The 23591-nt window shown below is 30.4% G+C and overlaps 1 protein-coding gene across 4 annotated transcripts in view; it reads left to right on the top strand.

Moving 5' to 3' along the window:
- Positions 1 to 23026, top strand: part of LOC133184308 (uncharacterized) — a 29843-nt gene extending 6817 nt beyond the window's left edge. Inside the window, exons 2-15 of one of the 4 annotated variants that reach the window (XM_061319326.1) lie at positions 660 to 764; positions 11338 to 11465; positions 12288 to 12313; positions 12471 to 12548; positions 14248 to 14328; positions 14933 to 15118; positions 17077 to 18108; positions 18233 to 18371; positions 18573 to 18655; positions 19033 to 19203; positions 19547 to 19690; positions 19894 to 19971; positions 22536 to 22608; positions 22694 to 23026. In XM_061319326.1, coding sequence (XP_061175310.1) covers positions 12473 to 12548; positions 14248 to 14328; positions 14933 to 15118; positions 17077 to 18108; positions 18233 to 18371; positions 18573 to 18655; positions 19033 to 19203; positions 19547 to 19690; positions 19894 to 19971; positions 22536 to 22608; positions 22694 to 22931 — 2301 coding nt within the window. In that variant the 5' untranslated portion in view covers positions 660 to 764; positions 11338 to 11465; positions 12288 to 12313; positions 12471 to 12472 and the 3' untranslated portion in view covers positions 22932 to 23026. Of the gene's footprint in view, positions 1 to 659; positions 765 to 11337; positions 11489 to 12287; positions 12314 to 12470; positions 12549 to 14247; positions 14329 to 14932; positions 15119 to 17076; positions 18109 to 18232; positions 18372 to 18572; positions 18656 to 19032; positions 19204 to 19546; positions 19691 to 19893; positions 19972 to 22535; positions 22609 to 22693 lie in introns of all 4 variants that reach the window. The other 3 variants (XM_061319325.1, XM_061319327.1, XM_061319324.1) reach the window with 3 other exon arrangements.
- The last annotated feature ends 565 nt before the right edge of the window (positions 23027 to 23591 follow it).

Below are 23591 nucleotides of genomic sequence, written 5' to 3'. Positions count from 1 at the left end.
AGTAAATGTCATTCTTAAAAAAAGTCTTTTTTCTCCCTTATTCTGAAACAAATTTAAGTATATAAAGTTTCAGCAATGCAGAAGTATACCCAATTCTCTAAAATTTATCCTCAGAAATAATAAATATTTGCACTTTTTATGTTTGTATGCGTTTGAATTATGGTATTCTTGTAAATTATATAATATTTGCACAATGAAAAGACAGATTTTTCCTGTCCATCTTTAGTTTCAACAAGCAAGCATGAGGTCTTAACCTAAGGGGTTTTCCTTCGAATTTTTGGACCCCTTTTAAGTTAAAATATGCTCAATAAATTATTAATACTGATTTCTGGATGTGCATTTTTTTCTTAGGTATTTTGAAGTCTATTGTAAGATACGGTCATATTTTTACGAAAGCAGATTTATCCACATTTATATGAAAACATTTTTTTCCAATATCGTAAAAAAAAATTAAGTAATAAATATGTAGGTACTCCATATTTTGTCGTCTTTCAAAATTTTATTAAAGTTGGCCTTAGTCAGGGACAGCATTGCAAATATTGCAGAGTTGCATTCTACAGATAATTTTTATTTTTTAATTAAATTTATTTATTTTTTTCGAAAAGGTAGGCTTACAGTTCTGAAATTCGTCTCTAAGTTAATGATATCATTTATTACAGCGGAGGGAGAGTATAGTTGGAATTCAGAGAAATTAAACAAATGAACATTTGTACAAGATCATTGCAAGAAGATCAGGAATCATTCTCAACATAGGATGAAAAAAGGTATTTCACATATTTGTTAATACCTTGCTTTTAAAAAGTGTACAATAGATAACCTTCTCATAAACAATCCAATGTTTTTTAATTACTCTAATTATGTGATGAATGGATACAATGACGACATATAATTTTTTATGACGGAAACAGCGAGGGTAACTAATTTTCTAAATTGGTTTTCTCCCGAAATATCTTTTTCTCTGATTAATATCTGCTCATTGTTAAGAATAACTTTAAAAAATCAGCTGTATCCTTGATATTGTAAGTCTTTGAGGAAATTTAAAGAAAATGTTGATAGTAAAACCCACGATGGAAAGCGATCCATTCCATACATTAACAAATCAAATGTTCTGATAAACTGGAGTCTTGAAGATTTGCGAGATTTACATTACATGAAGTTATATATTTCCATCTCTTGCTTTGACGTGTTAAAGCATATATAAAATTAAGACTAAAATGTTCGAAGATATATTTTCATAATTATAATTTATATGAATAACCACTCAGGACTAAAGGGTATATTTTTCTAGAACATTATAGCGAAACTACTATCTGGGTAAAAAATATAATTTTGTAATAAATTTCTGTATTCATAGTAAATATGTTTTGAATTGATAGAATTTGCAATGCAGGGCAATGTGAGAATCACGGCTCGTTTATGATACAACCTGTCTGGGGTAAAAAATGCAAAAATAGAAATGTGTTCTGCGCAATTTTGGATTAAGATTTAGTAATTGGAACAGGAAAATAATTATCCTTTTGGACAACAGGAAAAATGCGTTTAAATTTATAGATAATTCAAAGCCCAAAATATTCATGGGGCGACAAGAAGAAATTTCCTGAGAGGAAATTCATGCCAGCACATTTCTATAATAAATATATTCATTAAAACTTTATTTTTGAAAATGATCACACAGGATATATATATATATATATATATATATATATATATATATATATATATATATATATATATATATATATATATATATATATATATATATATATAATTTTTTGGCATACCGTTCATAATTTACAATTATTTCTTGTTAGAATGATTGAAAATAGAAAAAAAAACTCCAATACAATTTTGTCATATTTAATTAAGATAACATATCACTAAAGTTTTCCCCACAAGAAATATCTGAGATATTAAATTTATTGCCGGAAAATGCTCAGACAATATCATTTTGATTCATATTATTTCTTTTTTTATATATTATTTTATAATTTATTTATTCATTAATTGTTTTTACTTTTTTGAGTTTTTAAAATTTACACAAATTTCTGTCACTCCTCTTCTTTTGTAAGATTGTAAAATTTTCAATGTTACATGTACATGAAAAATACATCAATTGACTTTTTTAAACACTAAACGTATGCATTATAATTATTTACTCATTACACTGTATTATGCCTCTTAACTGGGTCACAACCAAGACTCATTCGAGAACATTCCTGAACTTGTTGTTAAAAAAAATTGTTCCTGCTAATGTGCATAATTATGGCTCTTATTGTGAGCAGCTTAGTTTCCGTTTACCAAAAGGGAGTAATAGTGAGTTTGAAAAAAGTGACACATGATAATTTGTTTTCATTTCCCTGTAAATAATAGTTTAATAATTTTCAATTTGTTTTTTAAACATTTTCCAAACATTCTCTTCATATAACATGTTTTCTCATTAGATTATTTGAGATTCATGCAATCTGTTGCCATGATGTATAAAAAGCTAATAAGAAGCAATAATTTGTAGCTTTCCTTTTTTTTTCTTTTTGGTTGAACTTGCCTGAATTCTCTAACGATTTCCCAACCAACAATATTACCAATATTAATTATCAATTGCTTTAAACATTTACAAACAAAGGTGTGCTGTAAGTAGACTGTTTAATCTCTTCACACGCTCTAGTAGAATTACGTATTGTAGGTCATTAAATTTTCAGAAAATGCTGAGTACTTATGTACGCCAATCCCCAGCATTTACTTGATCCTATATTTGCACAGACCTTTATCATATGCTGTGTGTTTTCATCCAATCAGAACACTGTTGATTAACCAATCAGCGAAGAGAAACATGTGGAACGCGGAAGTTTTAGTGACATATATATTTTACTTACAGATTTTGTTTCAAAATTTTAAAATTGAAATTCATCGACCCGTTTTTTTAATAAACAATTAATAGAAAATAAACTTGTAGATGTGCGGTTTTACATATCTAAATTTCTTTTCATAACGTTGTAACCACAAAAAACAAAGAAAAAGAATTTCATTAATTGCATTTATTATCAACGAGAAAAACTATAAAATATATATAAGTTTTATGATTGCAAAAATAAGGAAACAAAACGAAACTGCTGTTGTTGGAAGAAATAGTCAAACAGGCGAAAGATTCTGACTACTCACCAAGGTTAAGAATATGCATGCATACGTCATTAATCCAATACGAACATGGCGAGAGAACCAATCAAACTATGACCTTGCTCCAGAAACGCCCATCACAGAATTAAATTAGAAAGACTTGGATACAAAATTTTTAGGATTTCTGGGGGCATTTTCATTAAGCATAGAAAATAATGCGCCTAGAAACCCACAAACTGCATACCCTTTAGTCTTGTTCCAGGTTTTTACGAGACCGGACATGTTGTTACGTAATTGTCGTTTTCTCCGAATCCATGGACAGTTCAAAGAAAAACCACACACCCGTAAAGAGTATGAATGAGCTCTATTTCAGTCTACTACGAACCCACTGAACTGGATAAAAGATAAGTCACAACGACCTTTAACAAAAATCAAACTTGAACCCCTTGCTGAATTAAACCAACCGTTGTGCAATGTTTGCTAATCAAGAAGGGTGTTTAAGCGGGAAGCAGTTGCTATTCTTTCTTTTCCACTTTTTTTAAAACGAAGATATCGTTATGCACACCATGTGTAAATAGAACTTTCTGCATATAGATAATAAAACAGAGAAATCAATCGATTCATAAAGTGATCTCAAGAAAAGCATATGTGAACAATTGATTAAAGACTGAGGGAGAAACTATCTGAATAGAGAACAAAAATGTGGGTGGGATTGAGAGCCGTGTACAGGTTTTCCTCCCTAACATAGTGATTTTAACCTTTTACTATGAAATCGAAACAACTTGAGTCAGAAGCACATGCTTTGTTTATGTATATATTAACAAATACCTCAAACATAAATACCGAAGAACATCCGGACTGACTAACAGAGGCAAAAGGTCAAAGTGTATTTTCAACAATGCACCTCTAAGAAATAAAATTTAACCCCTAGGAAATACGCAAATGAATGAGAAAATTCCTGAATGAAATTAACAGTCATTAAAGTACTAGACTGCCGGAAAGTCGACTACCGCCATCACATAGAGAAAAGAAAACGATACACAAACAATAGATAGTACGAAAATGGAAACAGCTGTACATACAAGCATGACAGGCTAAACAAATGCAAAACGTTACCAAAAACTTTGATGATCTTTTGTGGTTCGCACCACCTCTAATAGCATCATGTCGCCAGCATCGAGGAGAGATTCAGCATCGGTACAAGACTTCATCTGTAATAAAATAAAGGGACATATAACACAACTTCAAACTAGGGTTTTGATAGGGAAGTATTTTTTGGTTTGTTGCATATACCAGGAAACTGGGTTCAAACGGACGTTGGTACATCGCGACACTTGTGTCTATTTTTGAAATATGTGGGAAGAGATGTATAAAACTGATTTCACGATATTTCAACTTTTATTGAAATTCTCGTCAAATTTTCAAAATTTGTCATAGAAGAGATGTAATAAACTACACTGAAATCAAAGCTGGAAAAGACTTTAATTTTTAGAAACTTTTAACCTTGCACTGTTAATTTCAAGTTGCTTCTCTACATGTTAGTTAGTAAAGCTACAAGATAAAAGTTGTTAAAGATGTTTTTAACAGATTTATGGACATATAATTTTTTACTGTAAATAGCGAATGAACATATTCGTTATGAGCTATTTACTTGAAGAAATAGATAAAGTCACATTTGCTGCCAACCCTATACTAAGTGTTTTCTCAGTTAGCAAGAAAGAAACAGAAAAAAAGGTGATAAATAAATGAAATGTTGTAACAAATCAGAATATGTCAGTTTCTTGTGATAAAAATGAAAGAAATGACTATTGGATAAACAGAAAAGTCAAAACTTAACTTCCGTAAAATGAAATAGAGAAGAAAAAAAATGGTTGTATGACAAGTCTTGTCTTGAAATATCTAGTTCCTAAAATACAACAGAGAAAAAGAAATGAATAGAGACACAAAGAAGCAGTCTTTTTTTGTTTGAAACATGCACAACAAAAGGGAGAAAATGACAGGGAAAACTTACCATTCCACAGTCTTTGAGCTTTTTTGAACATGTGAAAACCTAATGCCGATTAAAATGTTACTCTATGCATACATGGAATTACTTCCAGTTAATAAGGATGTGCATTTTGAGTGTTTCCTGATTAAAAAGGAAATGAACAAATTCATATGTTCGATAAATGATTGAGGTAATTAACAGACACTTCTAAATATTCTCATACTTTTAATGAGAATTCCTAATTTAGTATCATTATTACAAGGATGTACAAAGCAGATTGTATGAGGACATTGCTTTGCATGTATTCTTAGATGCAGGCTTCAATCAAGTACTTTCAAAAATCGAAATGTTTGCAATATTTTTATCTTCCTCCTTCATTTTCAGGAATATCTTATAAAATAAAATGAAAAGTATTGATTGAGTTTCATTAACGACTTTCTGTGATAAATGCTTTTCTAGATTTCATTCATTATATATTTTCATAAAGTAAAACACTAACTGTCTTTCATTTACATGTAATATATTATAATATAGTGCACTTATATAATGTTTTATGTCCTTGACTTCACCTGTTAATGAAAGGAAATCATTTAGTGTGTAATAATTTTTATTCATTTTTTAAAAATCTGCATTTTGAAAACTTGCAGAAGTTAAAGAATTACTTTTAAAGAAACATGAACATCAAGGTTTCTAACTATTGTTAACATTTGAAATTAATTGACTGTTTAAAACTTGTATAAAATGAACAATAGAACAGCAATGACGCTTCTTCATCCTTGCGTCACCAGCTATTGCCACAAAGGTTGTCATAATTTTTTTTACAATATTTTCTCTCTTTTCTTTTACTTCCTGTAAGGGTCATCAAAACTGATAGAAAGATATCTTATGTATATCCTGTAGATGAAAAGGAGGACTGGATGCTGAGTGATAAAAAGTTTAACGTTTGGTGAAAGGTTAATAAAAACCTTCTAACCATCTGCTTTACCAAATATGCTAACCACAACTGGCTAGTCTTAATGATATGCTAATTCATATTTGTTTAGTGTAATGGGCATAAAAATCCAGGATTTCGAAGATACTAGGAGTGTTCACTTTCTTTTGCTACTAGCAACAATCACCATGCATCACACATGTACCTTTGTTTCCTTTTCCTAAAGACTATTGTGAGAGAAACTCGAAATTTGAAGATATTTCTATAATATCTATAAATAATAATTTCTATTTCTATGTTTCTTTTCTAAACTAGAAGGAAGTGACATTGAAGATACTACATGTATGTGATTCTGATTTTCGACAAGCTTAAGGTTGAAAATATTTCATTTAAAAGATGTGCTTTTTAAAAAATAAAATTGTATTGTGGTTAGTATTTCTTTGTGTAAAATGAATATAACAACTTTTGAATATTTCTCTTACACTCGCTACGATATCACCTAAGTCAACGGGTGATTAACATTTTTTTTGGCATTAATTAGATGTACATGTATCTGAAACACAAATTTCTTGATAAATTTCAGATACATGACATTTATCTCTTTTCTTTTAAAATGTTAAAAGGCTTCATTTTGCTATGCAGTACTGACAAATCTCTGGTATTAGATGACAAAAGTCCAAGGAAATATTTCTTTTTTTTAATCTCTTCATGTTGGATGGATATAGTAAAGTGACTGTGATCCGAATTAAATGCATCAAAGATGACATCTTAAATGCATGAAAACAAAAACAGCATACTTTGGATGGAATAATTCCAAAGATCCAATCCAATTAAATAAAAAATTTACAACAAGACAACTTTGTCTTGTAAATTTTGTATTAACTGCGACCCGGTAAATTCAAAATTTACATGACAAGTTGACGAGAGAGAGAGAGAGTTCTACTTTAAATTAGAAAAAGAATCAAAACGCTTACCACATTTTCTTTCTGAATTTCTGAATTATTTTACCTTAATCTACAATACAGGTGGTATATTTTGATCAATTAGATGAAACAGTAATTCCTATATCTAGTACTCATTCCAACATTCCGCCGAAACATGACTGAAATATTGCCGACTCGGCGTTAAACAATAAACAATCAATCATACCAAGATATAAAAGAAAAAAAAAATTATTTCATTGATTTTCTACAAGTTTAAAAAATTACGAACGTAGATTGATATCTGATGCCTATTTAGGTGATAATCTTTTTAAATGCACATGTCAACCTGAACCATATTCAAAGTATTTTACAGTAATTATTTTTCAGAAAGAATTTTAATAGAAGCAATATGAAAGATTTTAAAGCAAAATGTATATCCCTAACATTTTAAGAAGTAAAATAAGCATAGTTTAAAAAAAAAAACAACATATTTTTCAAAAGAAATTTGAAATAGGACCTTTCTTTACATTTCCAATAAAATACATTGTACATCTAAAACTGCATGTGGTATAGTCTAGAGAACAACCGAATTTCATCAGAAATACACGTACACAATTCATATAGGGAGGGTTTGAACATGCACACAATTATCAAAAGAATATCGTTGAAATTAAAACCAAGTGTATTTTTTCCTGAATGAGAGAACAGTACTTTTGTAACGAATTATTTTCTGTTTTGAACCTGTAGATTTCTTCTTTTTTTTTACACCAAGTTTTTTTTTTTGTTCACCTAAATGAATGAACAATACTTATATAATGAATATTTTCTATTTTGTAGGTTTCTTTATTTATTTACTTATTTATTTATTCATTGTTTCCAGTTTACGGGGTCTTGTATGTAAAAGGTGAAAATAACAAATAAGAAAATCTCATAAAATCCAGTAAACAAAATGAATCGTGAATAGGGCAAATACACGAATCCGTGGGCATACCAGAGACGGTATCAAGTGCCTAATAGAAGTAAGCATGCCCTGTCGACTGATCACACCCGTCGTGAGCCTCATGTATCGATCTGGTGGAGTACTCCGTAGTAGTAAATTAATGTATAAAAAGAATGGCCTAATGAATGGTATAAAACATGACAGACAAAATACGACCCAACGATAGGTTGTATTTACAAACAAGGTCATTATACATGTAGCGACCGTAGAATTTGCGAAAAGGTGAATTTAAACGGGGTTCTTGAAATCCTTGTAACATCAATTTACTTGTCAGTAGCTTGTCTCGGTTTAAATGCAGAGCATGCATTTGCGTATTGAATCAGATGGGAGACATAGACACCACATACAGATGATGTTGGAATATTTCTACATAAATAAGGGAAGTTAACGAAGCTGAAATCATCCCGTTTGTCGTACGGTTTAGTTATTAGTTGGCCATTATCGTCTTAATCAGCTAAGCATCCAAATATGAAACAGATGTGGCAGATTCTGTAGTCTCTTTTATTTCGAGTTTACTGGGATATATCGAGTCGACATATGAATGAATGTAACTATTGTTAATAATAAAACGTCGTGAATATATCAAAATGTTGAGTTGAAAGCCACTGCGAGAGTTTTCTTCTGTAGAAGAATATTTTGAATAAATTTTGCTTCAAAGGTATATAATAACGGGTCGGCTAATAAATCTGGATATTTGCAACCATCTTCCTTTGACTCGTCTGAATAAAACTTGTGAAATATGAAAATAGAAGACGTGATGGGACATGTTTAATCTCGGAAGATGAATTAATGAATTTTGACCTAGGAGAGAGTTTTCGAAAATAATTAAGAAATTAAAAAAACAATCAGAAACAACAACCAGTAAAAAAATCTCTCAGTACACAACATATCTCTCCATTCCTCCCTCTATAGGGCAAAACCTTTCACTAAATACGGACATTTCTTTTTTATATGATTCGTTCCAAAATGCTTGCTTGAATAATCTTCTTTCGGTATTTGGGTCGGAAAGAATAGAAAGCAAAGCATCTTTTGTGTAAATTAGTTAAGAGTGGTGTCAAAGTATTGATTTTTAAATTGCTTTCAAATTTTGAGGAATTTTTTTCTAACTTAAGATGTTTTCTTAAGCTTACGAGATAATCAACCATATTTTGGATTTTTGAAGATTTATCTTCACTGCACAAAAAAAAAAAGGGAAAAACGGGGATATCGGAACTATGTATATTGTTATTTCATATTATGCTATTTACTAGCCACAGAAAAAAATACGTATATGAATGAAAAGAAATCGTAACAAGATTACTATATATTAAAATTACCTTAAAATTACAAGAATTTCATCTGAAATTCTTGGATCACACGTAGTTACAATGAATAAAAAGTAGGAATGAACAATAATAATCTACATTTATAAAGCAAAAGTAAGAAGATCCGTGATTTTTACCATAAATGTGTGCTAATGTTCATGATTTACATATTGGAATGTGATTTTTTCTTTCATATAAGTATACTTATATTATCTTACCTAATCTTTTTTTTACACATCCATCATAAAGGTACATTTCTAAGAAAATGTTTTCTGACTAGATTTTTAAAGTTCGTTGAAATGATTTAGCGTTGGTATTCTTATTGAGAAATTACTTGTAACTGCGTTTTCGAAATGTAAGAAAATACCAGTCAAAATGCAGGTTGGGGGCGGGGATTATTATTTTGTCTTAGAATTGTATTTCTTTCAAATATTAGTACTATTTTGAAATTATACTTTGATAAAAAAAATAAAAGATGTGATATGATACAATTTTATATCAGTGGAAATAATAAGGAGTTAGTATTCATTCATAATGTATCCTTTAAATACAAAATAAGAGTATTTATTCTCAGGTTTTCCTCTAAAAATAAAATGCAGTTTGTTTAATGTCATAAAATTGATGAAAGTATTATGTAAAACATGTTGAAAATGAATACAAATAATTATTTTCAAAAATAAATCGAGGTAAATATGATATGAATGTCGTTATATTTTTAGTATTTCATGTTAACTTTATAGATACCTAGATGAAATCCGATTGAATTCTTGCAAATTATTTACAGAATTTGAAAAACATGCAAATTATGCAATGCATTTACATTCATTGACATACGCCAACAAAATATCAGTCAAAATAAAATATACATGTTGCTTAAAGTCATAATTTTTTCCCTAATTTGAAAAAAAAAAAATCTATATATTCCTGATTTAATTCTGAAATATCTCTTCATTAGATAATTGTACATGTATCTTGAAAAATAACCTAAGTGGCATTATTATTTCCACATTTATATAATATTTATCCTGTATTTACCATTTCCCTTTCTTTTTGTCCTTCTTTTTTTTTTGGCCTTACCTATGTATAGTATTTCTTCAAAAACATTCACTTTCTTTGACTTTCTACATTGATCTTGGAAGAGTGCTTACTTGTAAATAGGCTTAGCTGGTATCCCCCTTCCGTATTTGTTCTATTATATATATTGCAAAATATATGCTTTAAAACAGTTCTTTTAATTTATTGCAAATTTATATCAATTTTCAAAATAAAATTAAAGTTAAATCAATGTGTTTAAAAAGTTTTATCAAGCGGAATTAATGATAATTGTTGAACAATTTTGAATGAAATTTTCTTACAATCATTTTAATTGTCATGATATGAATGTGAATATTTTTTAATGCACTTTATACATTTTAATATTGATTTATTACAATAACATAGATGTATATTTGAAAATTGAGTGCTAAAGGAAAGTCATGAATGAACGGTGTTTGTTGCAATGATTTAACTGTAATCTTATCTGCACTTTTTAAAATTACAGTTGTATTTCTCGCAATGAAAAAAAAAATCATACCATAGGCGGAATCCCCCCCCCCCCCGGAATTTTTAGAGTTATTAAATTTCTATGTAAACGTAACAAAAAATGAACTTGGACTCTTAAAACGGTATAAAGAGAGTATGTATCGGAGGAAAATTTACTTAGAAATGTGTCTTCTCCAAATAAGATTTTTCAGGTTTGGGCATATTTTTTTTCAATAATTTTCCGAGTCTGTCAAATTTGATCAATTGATGTAGACCCCCCCCCCCTTTTTTGGAAAAAAAATTCCTGAATCCGTCCGCGGGCCTGCGTACCATAATTACAAGATCAGCTCTAAAATTCACTTACCACTCTTTCTCTTTCTTTCTCTGCGTACTAGTGGACTCCATTAGTTAGTATGATTTATAGAATTCAAACCTTATAAATGCATATGAAGATTCGTTCACTGGGTCATTTATTTAACATTACATAATGCATATGCTGTTTCAACCATGCTTCTCTTTTTGCAGTAGAAGAAAATTGTCTTTAAAATTTTGTTATGCAGACATGGAGAAAGATTGTACTTGTGTTCAAGAGAGCCACAAAGGTCGTGACTATAAATAGCCATTTCAACACTTAATCGAGAATAAAAAAGAAAGTCAACCTTCTAAAGCTTACCTGTTCTGGTGCTTGGTTTGTAGTTTGGTGGTTTTTTGGTAAGATTAAAAAATCACGGCGTCCATTTTGATCTATGTATTCGATTTCCTGTTTTCAAAAAGTACCGAAAATGCAGGTTTCGTATGAAACTAGCGGGAATTCCTACTCAAAATAGGACATGTTTATTTTTTCCATAATTTACTTCCTATATATTTTGTTTGACAAAAAGTCACAAGCTTCAGTAATTTTTTAGATTTTAGTGTATGAAATGAAATGATATAATATATGATATGATATGTGACTATGAAAGTTTACTGCATGATACTGTTTTCCATTAAAATTAAACAGCGTCAGAACGAATGAATGCCATTATACTTAAAATTCTCTGAAAAATTATCATCCAAAAATATAATACAAAAAGTACTCATATTTAACTAGGTCATTATTGAAAATTGATTGAATAATGATATATATTTTAAAAAGCAAATATTCTTATCAAAGCTTAAAAGATTTTCATTGTTTATTTTTAAAAAAAAATTATATATTAGAAAATACTACAAAACTTTTTAAAGCAGTGTCTAAAAAACTGTCATCAATTTTATAATTATTGTTTGTATTATTTTATCACTTACAGTAGTTAAGAGCATGTTTTAAAAGGAGATAAGTATAATTTTTTGGCGTTTTGGAATAGAGTTCACATTATCCGGAAATACCCTGTTTGGTTTTTGCTATTACTGTCCTAATTCTGGATCCAGTTTTGTGACGCGATATTGTATCTTTGTATTCTTCATGAAATTTATTGTTATAAATAAGTACTTACAGGTGCATATGGTTTCTCACATATTTATTTTTTCCAAGGATAGAAAGGCTGCATCACAAATCAGGTATTTTTTTTTTTATAGTTTTTTTTTATTGTGTGAAAAGTTACAAGTGATTATGCAGACACCACACATCCTGCTACAAATTGAAAATTAATAATAAACTAAGATTTCTTTTTTTAAATTTTTTTTTTCATTTATCAAAAACACTTTTATATTTTAGCAATGAAGTCACTTCTGGATATAACATCAGCTTTTGTGGGAGAAAACTCAAATTTCTTTACACCAGATATGTTGCAAGGTAAAAATATAGATATTGCTATGTGCTTCCACAGTTTGCTCAAAGCAATGTTCGTAGAGTGACATGACTTGCTTTGCACCTTCATTTTTACATTCTGGATTACATCTATATAAATGAAATTTTTTTTTTTTGTAAGACTGAGACACAGTGATGCAAAAATGGGAAATTCGTTAGAATAATCTGTGTCTCGGGACAAGCCCTCACCTGGCACAGTTAGAATATGTCCCATATACTTGCAGTGTTGCAAATTGGAGTGGATCCAATCCGAAATGATTTTGAAGAATACAAAAGGAGTTGCACTGAAAATAACTACCAAATTAATCATAACAAACCTTTTTGAAATGGTATATGTCTTAACCTAAAAAATAATTCATATAAATAGGAAATTTCAACTCTTTTTCTCAACGTTTTTTCCTCACTTCAAATTTAACGCCATGTTGACATTCGGAACTCTCTGGATTGTTCATAGAAAATGCACAGAGTACGAGTTATCTCCCGTGTTTGTTTTGCAACATTGCCAATACATGGAACGAATTCTATCGTTAAACCGGGTCCGTAGGACAATATCATTTTAACGATAGAACATTCTATCTAATGGGAAATTGAGAGAAAAAATAGAATTTTTGCCTGACGCATGCAAATTTTGTTCAGTTCTTGGAGGTATGAGGTTTCTTAAATTGGATTTTTTTTTTAAAATAAGAAATGTTCATTTCAGTTTAGTAAAAATGAATATTTTTTTGCCCAACACATAACCATTACTTTGCTCATCCCTACCGATTGTATGTGTGGACAGAAAATACAAACAGGTCACATTGGCGCAAGAATTGGAATGTCGTCAGACCATGGATTTTGACAGAATCTGTGAAAAAGATATTCAGAACACGTTTTATCTTTGTATATTTCGATTTGAGATTTATGCTGGCACTTACATTTTGCACTCTCTGCTTGCTTTACAGTGCAGTTGAGTTTGTCGAAACTTCTCAATACTCATAATTTTTTTCATAAACTCTTTTATTTATGATAGAAATGTCATAAACAAAATATAAGATAATATTTATTGAGACCAATTCGGGGTCCTTGAGGGCATACAAGTAAATAGTACATGTAACACACAAAAGAAGAAAGTCAAAACTGATAGCAGCAACATGTTGACATAAAAAAGGAAATTAAATACAGAAGATTGTAGCGGATGGGGATTGTCAAAAATAAATGCTAATAAGACAAATGTAACTAATATACATACAAAAAAGAATTTTTAACATGTATATTTGTATTAGAGTATTAACATTTATAACTCTTATACATTCACTTGATTCTTTTTAAGATGTACATGATGCAGTATTTCTTATTTTAAAAATATTGATTAAAAAAATTGCATAGCTTGTTTTATTTGTTTGTTTAAATTATAAATGTTTTTAATTGTTTTAGCAATATCTTGAAAAAAAATCATGTCTATCATTTTAGCTCACCTGAGCCAAATACTTTCTTCTTTTCTGAAACTACATGTAGTCTCCGTCCATGTTTTGGGTTAAGCAAACATGTGATAACAAATTTAGAATAACAAGAATTAACAATTAAGCCATAAGAACTAAGTCAAAACACCTAAGAAGTAAGTCAGTGTCCCTCCAGGGCTTCCATACTTTTCAATTCTCTTGGACATTGTTTTTAAAACATTATATTTAACTTTTTTTTTTTTCAGAACTGCCAAGAAATGTGTTAGTAAATATACTGCCTTATTTGAATGCTGCATTTCTGCACAAAATATGCATAAAAATTTCAGGTAAAGACATAATTTCATCCAAATTATCTAACATAAATGAATTGATCAGAAATTCAGACTTCCATATTAAATGAAGTAAGAAACATACTTGTTTAAGTCATATCTTAAACCGATCTGAAGGAAGTTCATATAGTATATCAAATGATACAGTGGATTCCATTTCATCCATTAGCGGTTTAACTGATATTTCCACTATTTCAATATAATATTAGAGCACAAAACCATTTCTTATATATTTATTAATAATTTCTGCTTTTGTCAATGTATTCAGTTCAACATCAGAAATATTAAAATTTCCTAACTTGACAGTATATAATGGTCTTGTAAAAACTTCATCACTGTACATACATTGTACCCTGATTATTTTTGGAAAGTAATATTAGAAGCATTTTCAGCAGAAAAAACATGAAATATACTTTCAAATGTAAAAGAAATGTAATGAATATGGTGAAATCAGCCTATATGGACACATCAGTTGATGGGAACAAACGCTTATCTATGGTTGTTTCATTAAAATTTATTTGGAATAATTAAAGGACTTTTTAAGAGAACAAATATCGGCTACATTTAAATCATGCATTTTAATTTTCTATTTCTTCATAAGACCTTCAGTGTTCAGAGCTGTGGAAGAAACATGTTCAGAAAAGATGGAATTTTTGGAATCGGATTGGTAGCACCTTCTCAACTGTCTTTAGTGATAGTGAAAGGATGGAAGATTTCCATAAAGTCTATCTGATCAAACATTTCCTGGATTTACTGAACTACTGCTGTCTCAATGTCCATGTACCAGGTAAGATTTCACTTACCTATACATTAATTGTTTATTGTTTCTATGTAAATATTGCTTAATATTTAATATCCACAAAGTTTAGACTTAAAAATTGATAAACCAGGCAGTCAGCTTTGCATAATCCACTGCAATATCAGTTTTATCAATCCTTGTTGACAGTCATTGGATTGTAAAACATTGGACCAACTTTTTTTCATAGTCATCATATTCACAATTGAAAGTATATTTTTTCTGTTCTTTAGATTCTTGATGACTAGACATTTTTTGCTAGGATTTTACATGTTTGTGGATTGTTGCTTGTTTGTAATAAAGCCAGGAAATGCAAGGATAAGAATGTGAGGGAGGAAAAGTGTAAGGGTGACAATCTGATGAGGGTGATGTTGGTCCTATTCCTTTGTTTGTCTTCACATTCTTGCCCTTGCTGTGTCCTAGCTTCCATGTACTCTAATTGCCTAGTCCTATAGTCTTCACTTTCTTTATGCCTTTATTAAAAGGGGAGTGAGGGAGTTGGCATATCAGTACACCATAAATTTAAGTTCTGAAGATTTAAAGGACTTATTGCATGATTTTTCAAAAATCTTAATTTTATGAAAAATATTATCTACAACCTTGTTTATTAAAATTCTGAATACAATAAACGTTGTTGAAAGCATATTTTAAGAGATATTGAGAGTTGAAATTCAAATACGGCAATATGCATATTTCAGTCGGATTTCGGCGAAATACTGCTCTGACGTCATAGGCGACAATTCAGTGATAGAGAGATGAGAAGTTGCATACTATTTACGAAGTTATCAACGACAAATGCAGGTTAATTATGAAAAATGCTGAAAAAATTAATTCCTAACGTGATTTTCAATTACTATAGAAACATTAACTAGTTCTAAGGTATAAGAATTTTGAGATATTTTCGTTTTTTTTATTCCAAACATTTAAAATATGTAGGTCTGATTACGGCAATGTTTCGTGATCGGAAAATTATTTTTCAACACCGCCATCCTTTACAAAACATATGAAAGTATACTTGCATAAATTAAAATTATGTTAAAAAAGGAAGAATAACAGAGTTATGTAATATTAAATTTGTGAATCAAATAAGTTAATACATGTGATAAAATGACAAATCAAATTGTATTGTGATGGCGAGTTTCTTCGTATTCGCCGCGTCTCCCTCGCTATCGTCGCTGTTATTTTTACAATGTTAACGTATTTTTTAGATTATTTCTCGCTGACATTTCTAAAATATAAGGTTGGACATTAAATTTCATATCGATAAAATCAGTGATTTGGTCGTCCATAACGCAGAAAATTCAGGTTGTATCGCGTACATTTTAGTAAGATTTACGCGAAGAGCTGATCAGCCATTGTCGCCTTTGACGTCACAGGGTCACGTGATCGCTATCTAATTAACTTAGATTTTTAATTCAGCGGTTTTCATTTGAGTCAATAATTGGTTAATTACCGCGGTTTATCCGCAGAAAAAACACAAAATTTATAAACTGTGGTGATAAGGAACGTTTTACGCTTCTAATTTCAAATAATTTAGAAACATGCGATAAGTCCTTTAAGTTAATGATAATTGTAGATCTTGCCAGAATGACTTCTTACCAACCTCTTATGATTTTTGTAACAATTAACACTTTCATTGGTGTGTTTCTGCATTGAAATATGGTTTCAATTTGATAACTTGCTAATTCTTGTTAATGTGACGAATATCATAAAATATGTGTTAAAGATGATATCTTGAAGAGGCATACAATCCATGTTATATATTATTCCAAATATACTCTACCTTTTAAAACATTTATTCATTATGTCCAGATCTGAAAATTATTTTGTTTTTCTTCATGTAATTCTGAATTGGATGTTGATTAATTGTAAGTAATTTTTAAAGTTTTATCAATCAATTTTACATCTGAGTATTTATAATATCACTTTAAAAAACTCTTGGCTTGCAGATCCTATTGGATTACTGAATTGTCCTCTGCACAAAATGAAACCATGGAATATTGTAACAAATACATCACTTCAGTCCGCAAAGTACATCAATGAACTCATACATTATGCTCAATACGCAGAATCTGTGAGCCTGGTAGGCTCTCAGTGTAGTTGGATTTGTTGTCAGAGAGAATTGCTTGATCGTCTGCTAGATGCTACAAAAACAGTCAATCTTCATGTTGTTAATGATACATACTACGATGGTGTGAGAACACTGCTATGGAATCTTATTAACAAAGGAAAACTAGAAGAAGCTAACTTTTCTTCAATTACTCCAACATTATCCCAAACAAATCTACATGATTTACTAAAGATTTGTGCAGGTGTTACTGTAAATAGAATTGTGAAGAATGATACCCCTCCTCCAAAAAGGCCAAAAAAGCGTCCACGAGAGTCCCTTGAGGAAACGTCCAGTAGCTTCACAACATCGGTTATTTTGGATTCAGGGTATGATTTACCTGTGAGTAAAAAAGTGTGTGTGAGATTAGATGACTCCTTGGATGAATCTATTGTGAGTATAACCACAACTAAGGAAGTACCTAGAATTGTTGATGTCATTGACTTTACTGGAGGTCAGCAAGAGGAATCTCAGCCTTCAACCTCTACGGGAAACTCAGCAAATATGACTGCAGCAGTGTCAGAAGACTTCTCTTATGAAGAGGAAGACTTTGTTGACCATGAGATAGATGCACATCTGGAAATGGAAGACATATCTGCATTCAGTGTCTGCGGCAGCTATATGGCTGACAGATCTATTAGCAATGATAGTGATCTGTATGATGTAGCTGTTCAACCTATCATGAGAATGAATCCCAGGCAGCGTTTTCCACAGCCTCCAGTACCATTAGTGGACGTCTTTGTCAGTCAAGTAGATTCTGAACATCCTGTGAAAGGGCTCTCTTCTTTTTCAGTAACGTGTGCCAATCTGACAGGGCTTCTTCGAGTTCTGCCTAATTGGAATGATCTAAGAAAAATTAGCCTATCACATGCTAGTAAGTGGTACATATATGTGTATAATACTAGAAAAACATTAATTTTCTGTCTTTTTTCTGTACAGTTAAATGAAATTCCTTTTTGAGAGGTAAATAATAGAATTCTTATCTCTATGGTTTTCAGCTATTGATGGTGAGTTTATCATGAATGCTCTGCTAGACAAAATTCGTAATCATCAGATTTCGCATCTGATGTTGGATGACTGTTATTTATCAGACCAGTTCTACCCACGACTTCTTAGTGTTCTACAAAACCATTTCAAGTATGTTTACTAAATTTTCTCTGAGCAAAGATTGTTCTGATGTAATTTGAGGCTTATATGAGAAGACAGATTAGTGTTAAGGGGAGAGAGAGAAGAAAAAATAAATCTTACATAATTTAACATTTCACCAATCTTCATTAATTGATCTGATGAAATGTATCTCAAAGTTTTTAATTTTATGTCTATGGTTTCTTGATATAGAACAAATGGACAAGCATTGGAACTTGTTGATATCCAGGCATCATCTTCTCCCCTGTCTGTGCTCTCTACAGAAAAATACAAAGGTAACATTGCATTGATATCTGTTCCAAATAAAAAAAAAAAGAGTGACTTGTATATCCGTGTACAAAATTTGTCTAATCCTGGATGTTGTATATTGAGAAATCTGGCCTATTACAATGAAAAATTTTAGCTCCTTTAAAGAGATTCAATTGTTTAAAGTGTTGTCTAATCTGGAAAGTTGTCAAATTCTGACAAATTTCGGGGAAAACAGTGATGTCCAGATTAGACAAGTTTTACTTTATATGCTTTAGATAATGTAAATGCATCATTGGATTAGAATGAATACTATTTTGTACCTTATAATTTCAATGAAGTACATGTATATAGATACTGATCCATTAAATTTTAATTAAGTAATAATCATACACAATACCTTCAGAAACCCAATATGGAGTGAAGAAGTTGAATCTCAGTATGAATACTTTCCATTCTACTGGATTAGAGGCTCTAACAACACTTATCAAATATGACAGGGCATTAACTCATCTGAAGCTGAATGGCTGCTTTCTCCAAGAAAGTCAAGTTTGTCAGCTTCTGCAGGCTTTGTCAGGTCAGTTCAAGAACTTGGTCATCATCAATATGTAGCATAATACAGTAAAACGTGGTTACAGCTAAGATGCTTATAATAATTCAGGCTTATAGCAAAGTGATTTTCATTCCTTGTAGTTCTTAAACATATCATAAACACATCTGATTTAACAAATTATGTTTAAGATGAATCAAAATTAGTTGTCCCAGTTACTTTATATAAGCATGTTTTACTGTAATGAAAATGTACAAGAAAAATTAAAACATTATGGTTGACTAAAATTTAAAAAGAAAATCAGAATACATAATGGTATAAATTGGGTTTGTATTGGAGTTTGTTTTAGTAAACATGCACCTCTTCACAGAGAGACCACAGCTCCAGATGCTTGGACTTAGTGGAAATTTAGTGGCAGATTCTGATGTGGAGTCAGAGCTTCTTAATTTCTTGTTGAAAGTCAAAACACTCAAAACCCTCACCATGAATTACAGCAGACTTAGACCACAGTTTGGTAAGAAATTACATATCAACTTAGTTTTATTAAAAATAAAGAAAAATTTAAGATTTTAAAATTTTAGAAATGTCAAAAACTTTATTTTGAAAGCTGTAACAATTTATTCAACCAAATTTAAAATGTGAAAAAATATATATTAATGTTCACATTAATGTCAGCAATGTGTGGATAAAGATATATTTTTCATTTTGATTATAAAGTTAGTGACCAAGCTTTTGTGTCAGCTGTGAAGAATCATCCAAAGCTGAAGGAACTGTCAATGAAGAATAATCATTTAGGTAAGAAAATAGCAAAAAAAAATGTTCCTGGTAATGTGTTTTGAAAAGCTGTAGTGAGAACAAGAAAGCCAACAAAATGGAAAATTATCTTATTAAATGTTTTTACTTCAAATTGACTCACATTCCTATTGTTTGATTAGTAGTGTTACAAAACTTTCATGAACAGTGTTTCTAATCAATATTTGTGAATAAACTTTATTTTTAAAGTGTGACTGTGTAGTACAGTTTTCTCTATGAATTAAATAAAAGGAGCAGAGGATACTTTACCAGCAGTCTAACACTAAAAACGTGATACCGGTAATACAACAGTACTGTAATTATGACTTTATGGAAATATTTTAAGCATGGTGAAATGCAAGGGCTTCCCAATAAGTCAGATACTCTGCTAATCTCCTCCAATTTTGACCAAAAAAAAAAATGTTTAATTTCAGAGTATGTGCAGCAAATTACATTCAAATGTGGAAACAGGGTCAAATTCAAAAATTGAATGTACATGTATTCCCTGAGAAGTAAAACCTAACGCATATTTATTGTAATTTTTTAAATATGGAACTTACTAATGAGTAAAATACTTTGCCTGTACTAATAACCTGAATTCATTGCATGCAATGGAGCTTCCTTGCTGCATCTAATATATAATAAAATGGTTAAGAGATAGTTAGAATAACTTTATAGTACACTGAACCTTGTCTAATCGGATGTCGTATCTTGCCTAATAAGATTCAAACTTTAAGCCCTGAAGTGTAAGAGTCTGCCATTCTTGATAAAAGTTGTTTGATGTTTTTATATATTTCACCTTTCTGCATTTCTGAAGTGTTTATGAGAGTTGGGATCTCAATTTTCTGCAAATTTCTACACCATGCATCCACCAAAAAGGTGACATTTTCTGTAAATTTTGTATTGAACTTTAACTGTAAAATGTCCTGTTTTAAATGCTGGAGATTGATAATTTGACATGATTACCTCAAATTGCTCATTTTTTTGATTTTCTTAATTTTTAGATGTAATTTTCAAGGAGAGCTAGGAAGGTCATCAAATTCCCCCTTTTTACATACATTTGGGGTTGCACAATCAGTGTGATTTAAGGTGTATACTGATATTTAAATTCTGTAACAAAATTGTTAGATTTATATAAAAAAATATTAAAAGCATATTTGTCTCTTTTAGTTTAAAGTGATGGAAAAACAACTTTATCTAAAAACACCACTGTAATTTGAGACTTTAAATTCCACAGATTATTGGGGCATTCCTCAAATAAGGCAAAATGTTGGGAAAAAAGTCAAAAAAGTAAAAATGAAATCATATTCAAAAGTTAAACAGCTGTAGCCAATATGATAGTAAAATTAATGTAGGAATTATTCTGTTAAAGGAACAGAAAGGAAGACATTAATTTATGGTCAAACAAGTAATACTGGTATTGTGAAATCCATCTTTTAAAGACGTTACAATATCAGTTGAGCTAATTCTCGTGGTCATTTGTACTTTAAAAGTGCTTAAAAGATTATACTGATGAAAGGGTTCAATGCACATATGTAAATCATTTTGAAATATTACAAAAACAATTCTCTTTTGAAAATACCTGAAGTCTCTTTACATGTAAATATACTAGTATTTAAATTTGTTATGAGAACAAATGTACTTTTATAAGTTCATCAGGTGTGTAATTTTCATGTTTTTTTCCCATTTTCAAGCAATTTAGCAGTATTTTTAATATGTTTTAATCATATCCTCATCAAGTGTTTGAAATAATGTTGAACAAATGTCAAAATTCAGATACTTAGAATATTCAGATGAAAACATAATTATAAACTTATACAGGGGCTGTTAAAAAATTACGCGGACTTGTTACACAGAAGAAATAGTTGATGACAAAAACACATAAAATCGCACATATTATAAAACAATCTTTAATTTATTGGTCAACAAAATTTCATTTCAAAGTATTGTAAATTGATATCAATTTGGAGTGATTACTTGGAACTATCATGAAATCACGGTAAAATCTGCGACGTGACGAATACGTAAAAATCTGTAGCTCATATTTTAAGTACGGTAAATATATGTGTTTAAATTTTCAGAATATGTAGAACCAAGAACAAGTTGAACTTACCGACTCGTAGAGCTCGGGGGGGGGGGGGGGCTCCCCCACTTTTCTGAGTATAGTTTTTTGCTATAGTATATTTTCCTTTAGATGCTGGTTGCCCCCTCCCCCCTCACACACACTTTATGTATCTCTAAGGTCGAGCACTGGCAAATTCCAGATTTCAAAAGAATCTGTACAGTTAATAAGGTCTTTTCTTTTCTTATCTTTCCTTCCTTTTTTTCTTTTGCTTGTCAGATTATTATAGGACGTTGCCCCCACCCCCTTTTTTGGTCAGTTTAGTTAGTTTTTTTTTTGTTTTGCTCTTCAGATTTTTTGGGAAGTCCCCCCCCCCCAACTTTTGAAACCGTTGCTACGGGCTTGACTTAACTGAATTTTACGTTCGTCTATCCAAAATGCAAAGGGGAGGCCTAGGATACTTTATTAATGTTACTGATAAAGTAATTTTTTTTTTAAATTATAGGTGCTAGTGCATGCCACTTTTTGCAGCTATTGTGCAGTGAAGGACAACTTTCCTTGCAACATTTAAATATTGGGTATGTATATTCTAGCCAACAGGATTTATCTCTCTTTGATTTTCATGATGAGAGTAACATAGGTATGTTCCTATTTTCCCCTAAGGTATAACTGGATGAAAATTGAAGACATCATAAAAAGTGCAAAAGAAATACAGACATGCAGAGAAAGACATGGCGAATGTTATAAACCTGTATTGCAGAGTCTAATACTGAGTGGGAATAGGCTAAAACCAAGGGAATTTGAAATTGTTAGAAACCTGTTCAAGCCTTTAGTCGTGGAACTAGAAATAAATAGCATTGATTACTCAGTTCCTCATGCGGAACACGTGGGTCAGATGTGAAAAGGTAAACAGGTGCAAAATTACGGTTTACAGAATCTGGATTCCTGGAAAGGTATAAATTCTCTGTATGTTTGAAATAAACATTACTCATGTCTTTTATTGTTCTGTTATAAACATTTATGAAACACAACGCTGTTTATGGAAAAACCTGCTGGTATGGCATGCCAACTGACTTATCTATTATTAAAAAGAAAAAAAAGAAAACTTAATTTTAGTAGATGAAGATTCTTCTTCCCTATCAAAAAAGAGGAATATTGTGAATTGGTTCCAGTACGCAAAATATGACTGACATCTAGGTAGTCAGTCTTAAAATTTCCGTAGAATAACTGACATATACATGTATTTGTAAATTGAAAGCTTCTACAGGTATATAAAGTATGCATTGAAGAATTCCACTTACGATAGTGACTACATTGTGTATATGTATTCTGTGAGGAAAAAAGAAATTCGCGATTATCTTTGGATTATGTTTATAATACTTTTTCATTTCACATACACATACTTAAGAATAATAATACTTGGAATTTTCTCAGAAAATATTTTGGAAATGATATTCAAAACACATTCCTGTATAAGGTTTTTGTAATGGTAAAGGAAAATACAGTTAATTCCTATTGCCTAATACTTTATTGTATACAGAGTTGATTTTTGTATCAGATT

This window comes from Saccostrea echinata, unplaced genomic scaffold, assembly GCF_033153115.1.
Source record: "Saccostrea echinata isolate AGI-Se365-2 ecotype Australia unplaced genomic scaffold, CSIRO_AGI_Sech_v1 ptg000010l, whole genome shotgun sequence".
Lineage (NCBI taxonomy): Eukaryota > Metazoa > Mollusca > Bivalvia > Ostreida > Ostreidae > Saccostrea > Saccostrea echinata.
The sequence above is the reverse complement of the archived record's forward strand: the minus strand, read 5'-3'. Positions and strand labels throughout refer to the sequence as shown.